Source organism: Hylobates moloch, unplaced genomic scaffold, assembly GCF_009828535.3.
Source record: "Hylobates moloch isolate HMO894 unplaced genomic scaffold, HMol_V3 SCAFFOLD_10, whole genome shotgun sequence".
Taxonomy (NCBI): domain Eukaryota; kingdom Metazoa; phylum Chordata; class Mammalia; order Primates; family Hylobatidae; genus Hylobates; species Hylobates moloch.
This window is the reverse complement of record NW_026652285.1, coordinates 56,265-69,675: the sequence shown is the minus strand read 5'-3', so window position 1 is coordinate 69,675 and position 13,411 is coordinate 56,265. Positions and strand designations below refer to the sequence as shown.

General features: G+C 58.5%; 1 protein-coding gene and 1 long non-coding RNA gene across 5 annotated transcripts; one reads left to right on the top strand and one right to left on the bottom strand.

Moving 5' to 3' along the window:
• Positions 1 to 2,236: 2,236 nt before the first annotated feature.
• On the bottom strand, positions 2,237 to 13,157 carry EPN3 (epsin 3). 4 transcript variants are annotated; one of them, XM_058445438.1, is made up of 10 exons: positions 12,115 to 13,157; positions 7,921 to 8,621; positions 6,843 to 6,961; positions 6,083 to 6,163; positions 5,729 to 5,857; positions 4,708 to 4,795; positions 3,981 to 4,250; positions 3,710 to 3,775; positions 3,349 to 3,579; positions 2,237 to 3,199 (listed from the first exon to the last, which is right to left on the bottom strand). In XM_058445438.1, the coding sequence occupies exons 2-10, from the start codon at positions 8,480 to 8,482 to the stop codon at positions 2,868 to 2,870; spliced, it is 1,878 nt and encodes a 625-aa protein (XP_058301421.1). In that variant the 5' UTR covers positions 8,483 to 8,621; positions 12,115 to 13,157; the 3' UTR covers positions 2,237 to 2,867. The 4 variants fall into 4 exon arrangements, with proteins under 4 accessions (XP_058301421.1, XP_032018646.1, XP_032018647.1 ...); XM_032162755.2 differs by having other exon boundaries at positions 3,710 to 3,814; positions 12,115 to 13,154; XM_032162756.2 differs by lacking the exon at positions 12,115 to 13,157 and adding an exon at positions 10,383 to 10,724 and having other exon boundaries at positions 3,710 to 3,814.
• LOC116474357 (uncharacterized) lies at positions 4,159 to 7,906 on the top strand. The gene is made up of 5 exons (XR_004249659.2): positions 4,159 to 4,476; positions 4,905 to 4,997; positions 5,776 to 5,968; positions 6,300 to 6,455; positions 6,873 to 7,906. It is a non-coding gene; the product is annotated as an uncharacterized LOC116474357 (long non-coding RNA).
• Positions 13,158 to 13,411: the final 254 nt, after the last annotated feature.

Here is a 13,411-nt window from a genome sequence, read left to right as displayed (position 1 = left end):
CAGGAGGATCGCTTGAACCCAGGAGGCGGAGGTTGCGGTGAGCCGAGATTTCACGATTGCACTCCAGCCTGGGCAACAAGAGCGAAACTCCGTCTCAAAAAAAAAAAAAAGAAAGAAAGAAAAAGAAAGACACAGAAGGGGAGCAGCCAGGGTGCAAAGGACAGCACCCCAGAGATGAAGGACAGAGTGCCTACATGTCAGACTCCTTAGGGGCCAGCCTGGCTGGGACAGAAAAATGTCCACTGGCTTCAGCAACATGGAGGCCATTGGTGTGCTTAGTGGGCGTCGTTCTAGTGAAGTCAGGCTGAGAGCAGAAGTCGCCGAGTCGGCTGAGGAGGAAGAGGAAAGGGAGGGGAAACAGAGAGAGATGATGGGTGCTTGACGTGAGGGCAAAGATGGGAAGACACTGTCAGGATGGATGGAGCTAATTAAGACACATTTCGATGGGACGGATTCGTTTGAGAGAAAGTGGTGGATGCCATCAAGGATAGAAGAGATGGTGGTCCTGGGTGACTCTGAGAATGTGGGGTGTGGCAGGTTGTTGGAAGGGTTGGCTAGCCGGAGGGTCCAGCGGGTGCTCCAAAGAACATGTTCTGGCTAGAAGGAACGAGGTTAAGCTCAGAGAGCCGGAGGCCTGCCTTGAATGTAGAGGAATCTGGGGTGATGACAAACCTCTAAGTGTGACCATGGTGAGGGTCCCTGAGAGGTCAAGGGGCCGTAAGGTCCTTGGATAATGGAGCAACTTGAAATTGAGGTAAGAGCTGGATGAGAAGACCATGAGCCAAGACCGAAGCATCCCAAAAATGAGGTGGAGTGGCAGCCCCAGGCAGGGAGGAGACAGAATGACCTACGGCACCAACCTCCTAGCAGGAAGAGTCTTGTAAGGAGGGAGGCAGGAAGCAAGGCTGCCAACTTCTTTGTGGGAGACAAAACAGCTCCCCTTGGGAGTCCTCGGGGGGATCCAGTTTAGAAGAAGAGAGCCTGGGTGGCAGGGCCACAAAGGGTGGGTCAGGGGCCAAGAAGGATGGAACATCCCAGGTTTGGGTGTAGCAGAAAATATTAATAGATGGGTGCTGGACTCTGGGTATTGCCTGGCAAAACCAGGAGTGAAAGGCATGACGGGTTCGTGCCTCATGGTCAGTCTCTGAAGAGGGTGGACTCTGAGCTGAATGGACACTGGCCTGGGGACATCCACATAGTAACCTCATGAGGAAGAAACTTCTGATCCCATTTGACAAGTGAGGAAACGCAGGCACAGAGACATGGAGAGGGTAAGTAATTTACTCAAGGTCACAGAGCATAACCACTTATTACTAAGTGATTCTTGTTAGGGTCAAACCTTGGAGCAGAACTTTGAACCCTGTCAGTCTGACTCCTGAGCAGGTGTTCTTGTCCATCCTGTTTGTAACTGCCATTGTGGGACTCCCTTCCCCTACCCCCACCTCAGGAAGGGGAGTGGCATTGTGCCCCTCCACTCACCGACTTTGGTGGAAGGCCATTTGTCCCTGAAAGGGGGATGGGGCTGGCTGCAGGCTTCCTGCAGAGCCAGACCCCAAGCACTGAGGACACATCAGCGTCCAGTGGTCCAGTGATCAGGGAGCATTGAGAAGAAAAAGAGGCGAGGGTGGTCATAGGGGCCCCTCCTGGATTGAGTACCAGGCCTCACGCCACGCTTGGTTTCCCAGACTCCACATAAACCCCCAGAAGGGGTCCAATTCCTCCTGTGTGGCTAAGACTGAGTTTCTCGCCAGCTTTGGCGAAGCGAGGGAGAGGGCAGAGTTACATTTAAGGTGACTCAGTCAAACAAAGGAGCCTGGGAGCTCCTGCACTTGGCTCCTGCTACAGTCGCATCACGTGCCCCTGGCTTGTCTACCCTGCTGCGCTCGAGCTCCTGGAGGTTGGATCCCTCCAAGGTGAGCCCAGCACTTTGTCCACAGCAGTCAGTCAATATTTGCTGAATTAAATCTGGGGCCCAGCCTGGGAGCTCCAGGCCTTGGAGCCAGACTGTCTGACTCTGAGTTCCAGCCCCGCCCCATGCCAGCTTTGTGACTTTGAGCATGCCATTTAACCTCTCTGAGCCACGGTTTCCTTGCTTGAAAAAGGGGAATAGTGCCGGCTGCAAGGTGAGAGACCTGTGCAATCGCACTGCAGTGGGCTTTGCGCTTGGTTTCATGCTCTGTTGTCCCTGTTTTGAAATTCTTCACACGATTTTGAACAAGGACCTGCTACATTTTTATTTTGTATTGAGCCCCACAGATTATGTAGCCGGGGTCCTGAACGGAATTAACAATATTGTCTACCTCAGACAGTCGTTGCAAGCATTAAATAAACTGATCTGCTTAGCACATAAGCAGTACCTAATAGGAATAAAGGCCTATTGTCTCTTGCTGTTAGCTCAACCCCAGTGCGACTGTGTGATAAATGAATGAAATGACCGAATTGAGTGACAGCCTGGGAGCGTCTGGAAGCGAAGGTGCCTGGGTGACGGGGGATGGAGGTGAGGGTTGCGAGGAGCTGTGAAGGAAGCGGGGCAGTTTTGCACCCCACGTTGTGCAGCTGCAGTTTCCTAGACAGCCGGTGATCCACGCTGTGGTCGAGACCCGGCCGCCACACCCCGCAAAAAGTCCACTTGGTGAGAGCTGAGAACGAGGGTTCCAGTCTTTATTATGCGGGCGTTCAGTTTTTAGCTCCCGGGCCGTGGTCCGCGTCCAGCTTCCGGAACCGCCGCGGGATCCCGGCCGCCACTGGCTCAGCGATCCACCAGCCCCGGGTCCGGAGGCGGGGCCGAGGGGCGCCCGGCGCAGGCGCAGACGGGGGGCCGCGGGGCGTCTCGCGCAGGCGCAGGCCGGCCGGGGACGGGGCGGTGCTCAGAGGAAGGGGTTGGTGCCGGTCTGCGGGGGCGGGGGCCGCGGCCCGGCGGAGCTCGGCGTGGGCAGCAGCGGCTGCGGCAGGCCGGCGGGGGGCGGTGCGAAGGCTCCGGCCTGCGGGAAGACGCTGACCGAGGCGGGGAGGGTCAAGCCGGCTGGCACGCTGCTGAGCGGGAGGGGCAGAGAGGCGCTGTAGGTCATGGAGCCCAGGGGCGCCCCCGCAGGCCCGCCTGCCAGGCCCAGCGCCGGCGACCCGGTGCGCATCTGGTTTAGCGGCGGCCTGCCCGGCTCGCCCGCGCCAAACGGGTTGGTGGGGGACGGAGCGCTGAGACCTGCAGAACGAGAGTGGCTTTGAGTGACCCGGGGTTCAGAGCCCTACGCCGGGAGGTCTTGGAAGTTGCGAAGGAGAGTGGGCTCCTCCGGCCGAGGCTGGGCTCTGAAAGCAGGAGCCCCAGGGTTGAGGGACGAGGGGGTGTCTTACCTGTCAGGAAGGGGTTCCGGGTTTTTGCAGCCTGGGGTGCCTTGACCAACGAGTCAAGGTTGACCAAGGAAGAAGCCGAGGGGCCCAGGAAGGACTCGGGAGTCCGGCAAGCTCGGGCCTCTGTGCTTGGCTGGGTTAGTGCTTCCCCTAGTATGCCCAGGTCCAGGGCATCTGGCTCCTTCGTGCCATTTTGCTTGGAACTGGGACTGGGGTCTCCAAACAGGTCCAGCTCTGGAATAGAAATGCTAGAGCTCATGGGTGGGGAAAGGGATTGGCGCCCGACGTGGGAGGAAGAGGACAGAGGCTGCCCGGGGTGGGCCCCTCGTTCCCCAGAGCCTCACCATCCCCTTGCCCTGCTCACCCGCAGGGCTGCTGGGCTTCCCAGAGGGCAGGGCCTTCTCCAGCCCCTCCTTGGTCTCTGTGGATTCTGGAGGTTTGGCAAATGGGTCAAAGGCCGAGGCACCACCTCGGAAGAGAGAGAGGAAGAGGAGATGGGTTGACAAAAAGGGCAGGTGTTGGTCTGACCCCTTTCCAGAGAAGCTGCCTTCCTAACACAGACAGTATCTGCTGCCCCTTGGCCCTGCCTGGAAGTCCCCCAGCCCCTCACTCACACTCTCTGGCCCTCTTCTCACCAGGCGTGTCGGAGGTCTCCAGGGAGGCTCCCCAAGGGTCAGCCCCAGTGCTGGGGAGTTTGTGGTGGGGAGAGTTCGGTGCCCAGGGGTCTGTGGTGGGGGGCCCAGCAGGCAGCACTGGGGTCCTGCCCCAGGGCTCAGAGGAGGAGAGCATGGGAGTCAGATCCCAGGGCTGGCTCCGGGACAGGACGGTTCCTGAGGGGATCGGAGACCAGGGGTCTGCAGAAGGCCCCCAGGAGGAGCCACTGGCCTCTGCGTTCGGCGTAAAACCTGAAATGGGAACAGCATAGACGTGATCCCAGGCCCACCCTTATCCCTCGCCCAGGGCCCTTCCCAGTTACCCAGCCCAAGTTGGGAGGCAGAAGATCCGTGTCATAGATGGGCTGCGGCCTCAGGACCACCCAGCAGGCTGGAGCCCCTATTTGGCAAGTGACCCCAGGAGCTGGGACCTGCAGGTGTGGGCAACTCAGGCCACCTTCCCAGGCGTGCTGAGCAAGTGAGTGCAGCGAGAGAGCATTTGCTGGGTTTCCTAGGAGCTGGGCCCTTCAGGCATTCTCCATAGCCCTCACTACGAAAGCCTGTCCCAGAGGCGGTGGAGGCTCAAGGTGGTGATTGACTTGCCCAGTGACACTCAGATGTTGGGGGGAGGTGCTTGGCCCAGCAAGTGGCTGGGAAGGAGGGGGCTCTCGGGCCAGCCTGGAAGTCTCTTGCAGCCCTGCATGCCCACCTGGGATGTCCCATGGGTCAGCAGAGCAGTGTGTGGAGGGCGGGGCGAGGGCAGGTACGAAGATGTCAGCCAAGTCCAGGATGGAGGACTGTGGAGGGGAGAGGCAGCCGGGGCTCAGAAGTGGGTGGGGCCTGGAGGGGGGGCAGGCCCTGACCTGTCAGGCTAATGCCAGCTCATTCTCTTTATTCATTCCACAGATACCTATTCATGATTCCTCACCTCTGCACAGTGCTTTACAGTTTATGTTTCTTCATCCACAGAGTACCTGATTTTCATAACAACCCTGTGAGGTAGGTAGGGCAGGTGATGTACCCATTTTATGGATGAGCCAGCCAGCGCACAGAGGGTGGAATGGGTTTGCCTGAAGTCGCACAGCCAGGGAGAGGCAGAGCTGGGATAGAATCCAGGCCAGCAGAAAGGGGCAGGAAGGCCAAAGGCAGATGTTTTTCAACCAGCCTACCTCCCTAGGTCAGTGTCCAAGAGAAACTGGCCACGGTGAACGTGGACGGAAAGGAGACCACAGCACCCGGGTGTGGCATGGGCAGCTTTGGAGGGCAGCCTTGCACTGAGCAGCTGCCCACACCCCATGCAGAGAAAATATGTCCATGAGCCCGAGGTGTTTTCAGCACCATGTGCTTGGGCCCACCCCAGTCTTGATCGACAGTATCATATAATCCTAGCGTGTCAGAGCTGGAACTATCCAATGAGCGCACCTGTGCAGAAGGGGAAACTGAGGCCATGGCAGTGACATGCCCCAAGTCATAGAGTGAGTGAGTGGCAGCAAATCCAGAACCCAAACCCGGGGGTCTCTGATCAGGAGCCTTTTGCATCCCACTTTGCTTTTAACTCAGTCACCAGCCCATGCAACGTGGGACTAGGGCTGCTACACCCCCACCCGTATTTCATTTAATAAACACGCCAGTGCTTACTATATGCCAAGCACTGCTCTGCTCTCTCTTTACAAATACTCCGTCCATCTCTTAGGCCCTGTCCATCCCACGCACCCCAGCCCACTCCCTACCTGGCTGGTTTTTAGCTTCTCCTCCTCCTTTCTCTCTTCTCTCTCAGGCTCTCTGTCCCGCCGATGGTGGACCACAGCCCCTGCACCATTGGCCATGGGGGAGCCATCACCCCGCCAGGACCTCACCTCCTGCAGAAGGCACAGAAAGAGTTAGGAGCATGAGCAGCCCAGGCTGGAATCTGGGGACCTTTGCACCCGAGGCTGGAGTCGAGAGAGTGCAGGGTGGGAGGCAGCTGAGAGGTTAGGAGCAGCAGGGCCACCGGGTACAGTGGGAGGAGCCTGTTAGTGCCCTGAAGCACCTCCACCAGCAGCAGCAGCAGCAGCACCGGCAGCCCGGCGGGCTCGGCCCACTACCTTCTCGTGCTCCTGCCAGCTCAGGCGCAGAGCCAGCTGCAGCTGCAGGTCCTCGTCCCTGTGGGAGGCTGGGGGGACAGGCTGCGGAGGAAGAGAGGGGTAAACTTGGCCCTGTACGCCCACCTTGGGACCGGAAGGGCAGTATAGGCCTGCCTGGGTCATGGGGATGGAGAGATAAATGCCCACCCTCAGTGTGCATGGGCCGTTTGCCCCTCAGTCAGCAGGGTGGGCGTGGCCTTCTCCCTGCCTGCATCTGAAATGCAGTTTGAAGATCAGGAAGACGATCTTTCGCTTCTGAATCCTCTGAGAGTTCCTCAGGCCCTCCTGTGTTTGGCCCAGCTGCTTCCTGCCTGGTCTTCCTGGATCCACAGAGGTAACGGCAAAGATGACGATATCGGGGGCCCGTCCTTGTCTCCCCAAAAGGATAGCTGGTGGGCGGGGGCGGGCAGCATATCCCAGTGTCTCCTAGGAATCTGTCTGAGCACACTCACCCACTCCACCATGAGGTGGTAGCAGGCGCCCCAAGACACAGCATGTGCCCCTAATTGTACACTCGCCACCCTTTCCGGGCCCAGTGGAGAGGACTGGAGGCAGGGAGGCCGTCCCTGCCTGCGACAAACCGACAGAGATAGTGGGTCTTGTGCTATCCTTGGGCACAGGACTGGGGCTTTGGGTGACAGAGCCTGAGTCAAGGCCGAGGGGCTCCCAGGCACTCTCTAGCCCATCCCCTCCCCACCACAGCGGGGCTGCGTGGCCTCACCTTCTCTGCCTCCTCACGGCTCATGGCTAGGGCCAGCTGCAGCTGCAATTCCTCTTCCCCTGACGTCTGAGGCCGGGCCTGCTCCAGGTCGGAGGTATAGCGGGGTGACGAAGAGGAGGCTGCAATGACCATCATGTCTCTGTGACCACACGATTACCCATCGGCTCCCACACCCCTCTGCCTGCCAGGAAGCTGAGGCTCAAAGAAGAGAACTGAGAGGAGGGGAACAATGGCCGTGGAGGCCCCCATGGGCCAAGCACTGTGCCAGGCACTCTGTAAGTTCCCTGTCCCAGCCCATCCCAGTGGGACGGCTCCAGTTCCTCCTTAGCAGATGCACAGGCAGCACTTAGGGCCCCTGACCAGGGCCCTGAAGCAGGACTTGAACCCAGGTGCCCTGACTCCAGCTCTTAGACTTCCAGATGGACCCCGTCCTGCTTGGGGGCAAGGGAAGTGCAAGGATAGGAGATTCTAGTCCAACGAGGTCACAGCCTCAAAGCCCTCAGCAAACTGTCAAGGGCTTTATGGAAGGCAGGCCATTCTGAGTATTCCTCAGATCCGGGAAGCCCCCACGACTGGGGGCAGGAGAGTCAGGGACTGTCTAGCAGCTGCCCTCAGGTAGAGGGATGAAGGAGAATGCCGTGTGTCTGGGTGTGGGGTAGAGGACATTCCTGAACCTAGTCTCATTTCATTCTCAAATCAAACAATGAAGGTAGGTGAGCTTATCCCCATTGTACAGATGAGGAAACTGAGGTTCAGAGAACTGGTTGCTTAGGTCACACAGCTTGGAGGAAGCAGGATATAGAATGCTATCTGACTCCAAACCCATGCTTCCACCATCACGCCATCGTATCAGGCAGCTAACGAATGATAATGAATCTATAACAACATTATTATCTGAGCTAACGTGTTGAGCACCTCCTATGTGCCGGGTGTTGTGCCTTGCATGTTCCATTCCTTATGTCTGAATCCTCATAACACCCCTCGGAGGTAGGTATTATGAACCATGGCTTGGATTGTGGAGCCAGGAATGGAAGTCAGGCCACCTCCCCATCCCAGCCACACGCCGGGGCTCACTCACAGTTGTAGGAGGACGGGGAGCCCCGGGAGCGGCTGTAGTCCTCGCCGTGGCGGCGGCTGAAGCCCAGCTGCCCACTGCCAATGCCGATGCCCTCCAGTGCCATGCGCTCCTTGGTCTTGAGGGCGTGGGTTCGCTCCTGCCGCAGCCGCTCCTCGTCCTTGAGCAGGGCCATCACCTGCTTGACCTTCTCGCGCACGTTGACGCCCTGGTCCTTGCCGTCGCGGTCGATGTACTGGAAGTCCTTGAGTGTCTGGATGGTGTAGAGGTTCTCGCGGCACTGGTGGGCCACCCGCTCGGAGCCCGTCTTGAGCAGGTAGTCCAGCAATGTCAGAGCCTTGTACACGTGCCGCCAGTTCTTGCCGCTGTCATTGAGCCGCCGCCACAGCATGCCCATGACCTCGGTGAAGGCCACCGTGTTGAAGGTCAGGTCAGCGATCTCGGACATGAGCGAACTAGAGGGGCCCCAGGGGTCATTGCTGGTGGCCTCGCGCACCTTGATTTCCGCCTCGGAGTAGTTGTGCACGATGTTCTTCACCTGGCGCCGGAGTGCGGAGGTCGTCATGGCTGGAGACTTGGAGGTGGGTGGCTCTCGCCCCCGCCGGAGGTGGAGGGCTGAGGGCCACTGTGGCGAGGTCACGATCTCGAAGGATGGGCTGCCGTGTTCTCAGCAGAGCAGCTGCGTCCTTGGGTTCCACGTGGGGCTGAGGAAGAGAGGGTCAGGAACTCAGGGGCAGAGGCCTACCTCATAGGTCACTCAGCCACTGACCAACTAAATGAGGCCTGGCCAGAGTGTCCCTGCCTCCAGGGACAGCCTTCAGCGGCACACGTTCTTATTTCACTTATAATTCAGCAGGCACTTGGAGCTTTGCATGCTTATCTATCTATCTTCACAGTCACACCGCAAAGATGCTATTATCATTGTCTCCATCCACAGATGGGAAAGGTGGGGCTCAGAGTATTAAATGGGCCCGGTGCAGTGGCTCACGCCTATAATTCCAGGACTTCAGGAGGCCAAGGCAAGAGGATCACTTGAGGCCAGTGGTTGGAGGCTGCACTGAGCCATGATCATGCCACTGGGCAACAGAGCGAGACCCTGTAATATTAAGTGACTTGTCTGAGATCACAAGAGCTGCTACATGGGGGACCAAGATGACCCCAGGAAGCCCCACCTAAGAGTGCATGGCCTCATGGGGGAATGCTAACAGGATTCCAGGAATGCCCGCTTGCCTTGCTTCTGCTTGGCCACCACCTCTGTTTCTGCTGAGATCTAGCTTAAGACCTATCCTTCCTAGCTCCTCAGCTCACTTTTCTCATATTGTTAATTTTTGTAGTTTGATGCATTCAACACCTATTTCCTGGAGGCCTTTTCTGAGCCAGGCACCATGCCAGGCACAGAACACACGCCTTGGTCCACCCACGTTCAGTTGAGAGGGCACAGAAAATCACAGTCCAGTGTGGGAGTGCAGAGCCGCACAGGAAGACCCAAGCCAGGAAAATCAGGGCAGACTTCCTAGAGGAGGTGGTGGCAGAGCTGAGATCCAAGATCCAAGGGAAGAGTAAGGAGGAGTGAACCAGCAAGTCAGGGGAGGGCAGCTCAGAAAAAATGCTATGACCTGGGCCAGAAGGCAAGAGAGCAAGGATCATTTGAGGAAGACTGCCCCTCTGAGTCGTGGCCACTGCCAACACTCCTGCCTGCCACCCCCACGTACACATGAAAAGTGTTGAGGCCAGAGAGGGGATGGGACCTGCCTATATCGTAAGTGGCAGAGTCTCGACTACCATCCAGGTCTCCGGAAGACTAATCCAATCGTTATTGTCAGTGTTACCCAGTTTGGTCATTAATTCATCGGATTGCTTTACTGTCTCAGTCCCACCTTCTCAGCTAGAATGGAAGCTCCCTGAGAGTAGGAACAGTCTGGGTTCTCCAAAGCCCCAAAACCCTGGACACGTGGTGGACCTCTGGTACCCCAGCAGGGAGAAGAGCTGGGCCAGCCCAATTCCCCCCTAATAGCCGCAGGTCCAGGCTGTCTGCTGAATACAACCCCAGGCCCAAGGTCCTCCCAAAGGCCCTTTCAGAAACCAAAAGAGGAGTTCCCTGACCACCGCCGTTGCTACCACACTAGCACTGGTGTGTGCGTGCACACACACACTGGCTGGGCCTGCAGAGCCTCCACTTCACCCGTGAACTGTCCCTCACCCACCAAACACCTCTCGGCTCTACCATCCATCCCAGCCCGTGCCCCAGCTGGTCCCCAGGCTGCCAGAAGCAGGAATCTGAAGGAGACTGTCCTCCCCCACCCGATTCCATGCTCCTTCCACCCCAGCCCCCCCAGTGCTGGGCTCAGTTCAAAGCAGCCCCACGCTTTGAAAACAGGCCTTGGCAGGTTTTGTTGGGGGCCCAGAGAATAGGATACCGTGGGAGCGGGCGAGGTGGAGAGTGCCTGGCCCACAGCGCAGCCTACCTCTTGTCTGCTGTCTGTCTTTCCTTCCAGCGGGTGGTGGGCCTTCTGTGGGGATGCCACAGCCACAACTTGTTTAACTCCTGCCCTCCCCCTTGCTAGTGACTCAGACCTGCCTTCACCTCCCCAACCCGTGGCTGGGGGTGGCAGAGTCAAGATGGGAAATAATGTGCACCAAAGCCCGCCCAGCGCACGCCCCTACCGGCTGGCCGCTGGAACTAGCAGAACCAGTCGGGCACTGTGACTGCACCAGAGCCCTACCTGGACTTGGCTGCCCTGGCCCTCTGGCCTGGCCTGGGTGGGGGCACCAGCCTCGGGGAGGGGACTCTCGGTGTGGGCCCAGCGGCCCTGCCTGGACCTTTCTGACAGAAGGTGGGCATTCTCGGCACACCTCTGCAGGGGCTGGGGAGAAGGGCGGGGCCAGAAACATGGGGAGGCACCTTGATTTTCCTTCTCTGGAGTTTGAGGGGACAAGGTGAGGCTGCCCAAGCACAGAGAAGGGAGGAGGAAAGGAAGGAACGCGGGAACGCGGGAGGGAGCAGCTGGGAGCGAGGCCAGCAGTGTTACGAGCAAAGGGTTTTATCGAACACGATATGCCCAGAAATAAAAGGGAGTGAAACAGAAACCCAGCGGCCGATAAGGCGGTGGCAGTAGCAGCAGCAGCCCTGGGCAGCTGGGTATGGAATTACTGCAGTGACCTTGAGCCAGACCCTGTCAGGTGGAGGGAAGGGCACAGAGAGGGCAGGGCCTGAGAATTCAAAGATGACGGAGAGGGCAGAGGAGGGAGGAGGCTGAGGGGATGGGAGCAGGGCCAGCAGGCGGTGGGATGGGCCACGGAGCACGGAGTATCAGCTCTCTCCCGCACACAGGGTCCCAAGGAGAACTGCGCAGTAGGGAGGGGCTGCTCTTCTCAGGGCCTGCAGGGTGGGGGGATCTGGAGAGTTTCCCAAAAGTCAGGACCGAAAAATGCAGATCGCTCATCCCCAGCAAGGGGTTCAGAGAGACGGAAAGAACCCAGATCTGTCCAGTCACACGTGCGTGAGTTTGCGTAAAGTCTGTGCACCCACCAGCCCAGCCCACACTCCCTTCCCATCCTCTGCTAAGGTGGGCTCCAGCCCCTGCCTCCAAGTCAGATCCAGCCTGAGCAGTGGGGAATGACAGTGCCCTTCTTGATGCTGTAGGGACAGGGGGTGAGCTTGAACTCTAAGCTTCTGGCCACTGTAATAGGTGCATCCCGGGAGCACGGGAGATGGGGGAGGGGGGGCTGCCCTGAGGCTAGAGGTGTGCATGAGGGGTTGAAGAAGAGGAAACAGCAGAGATGTGCAGGAGGAGTCTGTGGGGAATGCCATCAAAGATGCTAAGATGCCACCAAAGATGCTAAGTCGCAGGATGGATGGGGAGGGGGCCCTGAGTCCCTTTCTGGGGGCTGCAGGGAGGGAGTGGTGGCAGGAAAGAAGCCTTTAGGTCCTCTACAGCTCAGCCTTCTCCCTCGCACCTGGAAAAGAGACTAAGCCCCAAGCCCACTGTTTGCTCCCCACCAACCCCCACCTTCCATGCCGCCACTGCCATGGAGGGGGCCAGGGAGGAAGCTTACCTCCAGTGCGGGCTCCCTCGGCCCCAGCCCCGGCCCGAGTAGCCTCTGCGGTGACCCTCCGACCTGTGCAGCAGGGGGACGGCACAGCCTCGGGAGCGTCTCCAGAGCCATCCACCATGGACCCTCGTCCCAGAGACCCACCTGCTCCCAGGAGGCGCAGACCCCTCAGAAGGGCAGCGGCAGGGTCCCTGGAATGGGTAGCAGCTCTTCCCGCGTGCGTTTGCCTCCTAGCCAGCGCCAGGCAGCACTCTGAGGAAAGTTGCTCAGCTGGCCCAGCAGGTCTGCCTCAGCAGTAACAGGACACAGGAGGAAGCGCAGGGCAGGTTAACCCCTTCCTGCTGGCCAGGCAGGTGGTGCATTGAGAGGTGGCGGGGCCTGTCTGTTGACTGCCCCCAGGAAGTGCATATCTGGAGCCAGTGCTGGTGACCTGATCCCCTCTGCTTTGAGTTAACCCTTCCCCTGCCTGTTCAACAGGAAAGGAGGGGGGCTCCAACACCCCCACCACACCCCTTCCCTTCCTCCTCTGGGCCAGGAGGACATTAAAGGAGAGAGCAGGGCCATCACCTGGGGCTGGCTCTTTGGTGGAGCCCCTGCCTTCTCGGGGAGGAGGGCATCAGGACTCCAGCACAGCCCCCTCCCTGCCTTTCCCACACGGAGTCAGATCCTGCTGTCCATCCTCCTCCTCCTGCATCTCAACTGGAGGATGCCTGAGGACCACTTAGATGCCCACCCATCCAAGAACCAAAGTTGTTTTTCAAACTCTGGGAGCCTGGAGTGCTGTTCACACAGGGAGCCCAGCCCCAAATGGTTATGACTGACAGGAGACAATGAGGGGCCTGAGTTTGAGCTGACAATACCTTTCTTTCTGAGAGCCATTTCTAGCCTGTTTCGTGTTCCCCTGAGCAAGGGAGGTAGCATGAAGATCAGCAGCTGTTTTTAAGGCAGAAAGATGGCTCAAGGCCAGATAGTTTGAGATGAGGAGGGGGATAAGGCAGACTAGACCCCGAAATAACAAGGTGATGTGGCCTCTAAAGCTGAAGAGGTGTGGTGAGCATGATCTTCAGGGACTGAGTTGGGGCCCTGGGACCCAGCTGAAGAGGGGAGATGGCAGGGAGCCAGGTCCCATGGGTCTAGTTCTACTCCTTATCTCACACTTTGTCATACTTGGTGATGACACTTCGGGAAGACCTGGCTCCAGGAAGCATGACCCTAAAAGTGTGGGCCAAGGAAGCCAGAGGCAGGGACCACCAGAGGTGACACACTGTGTCCTGTCACCTGACTCCTTGTCTTGCTACCAACCTGCTCTTCTGCTTGGCAACCCACACATCACCTCCCCAGCTATGTCTGTCTCTCCTCCTGCTGGAGGTCTCTGGCAGCTGGCAGGAGGGGATCTGAGGGCAGGTGGGACATGGGAGGACCTGGATCAGGAGCTGACCTA

Coding starts and splice junctions, on each gene's coding strand:
- EPN3 (XM_032162755.2), bottom strand. CDS start 8,482: ATGACGACCTCCGCACTCCGGCGCCAGGTGAAGAACATCGTGCACAAC. Junction 4,251..4,707: donor TGACCCATGGGACATCCCAG/GTGGGCATGCAG, acceptor TTCCCATTTCAG/GTTTTACGCCGAACGCAGAG. Junction 3,200..3,348: donor CCGGAACCCCTTCCTGACAG/GTAAGACACCCC, acceptor CTCGTTCTGCAG/GTCTCAGCGCTCCGTCCCCC.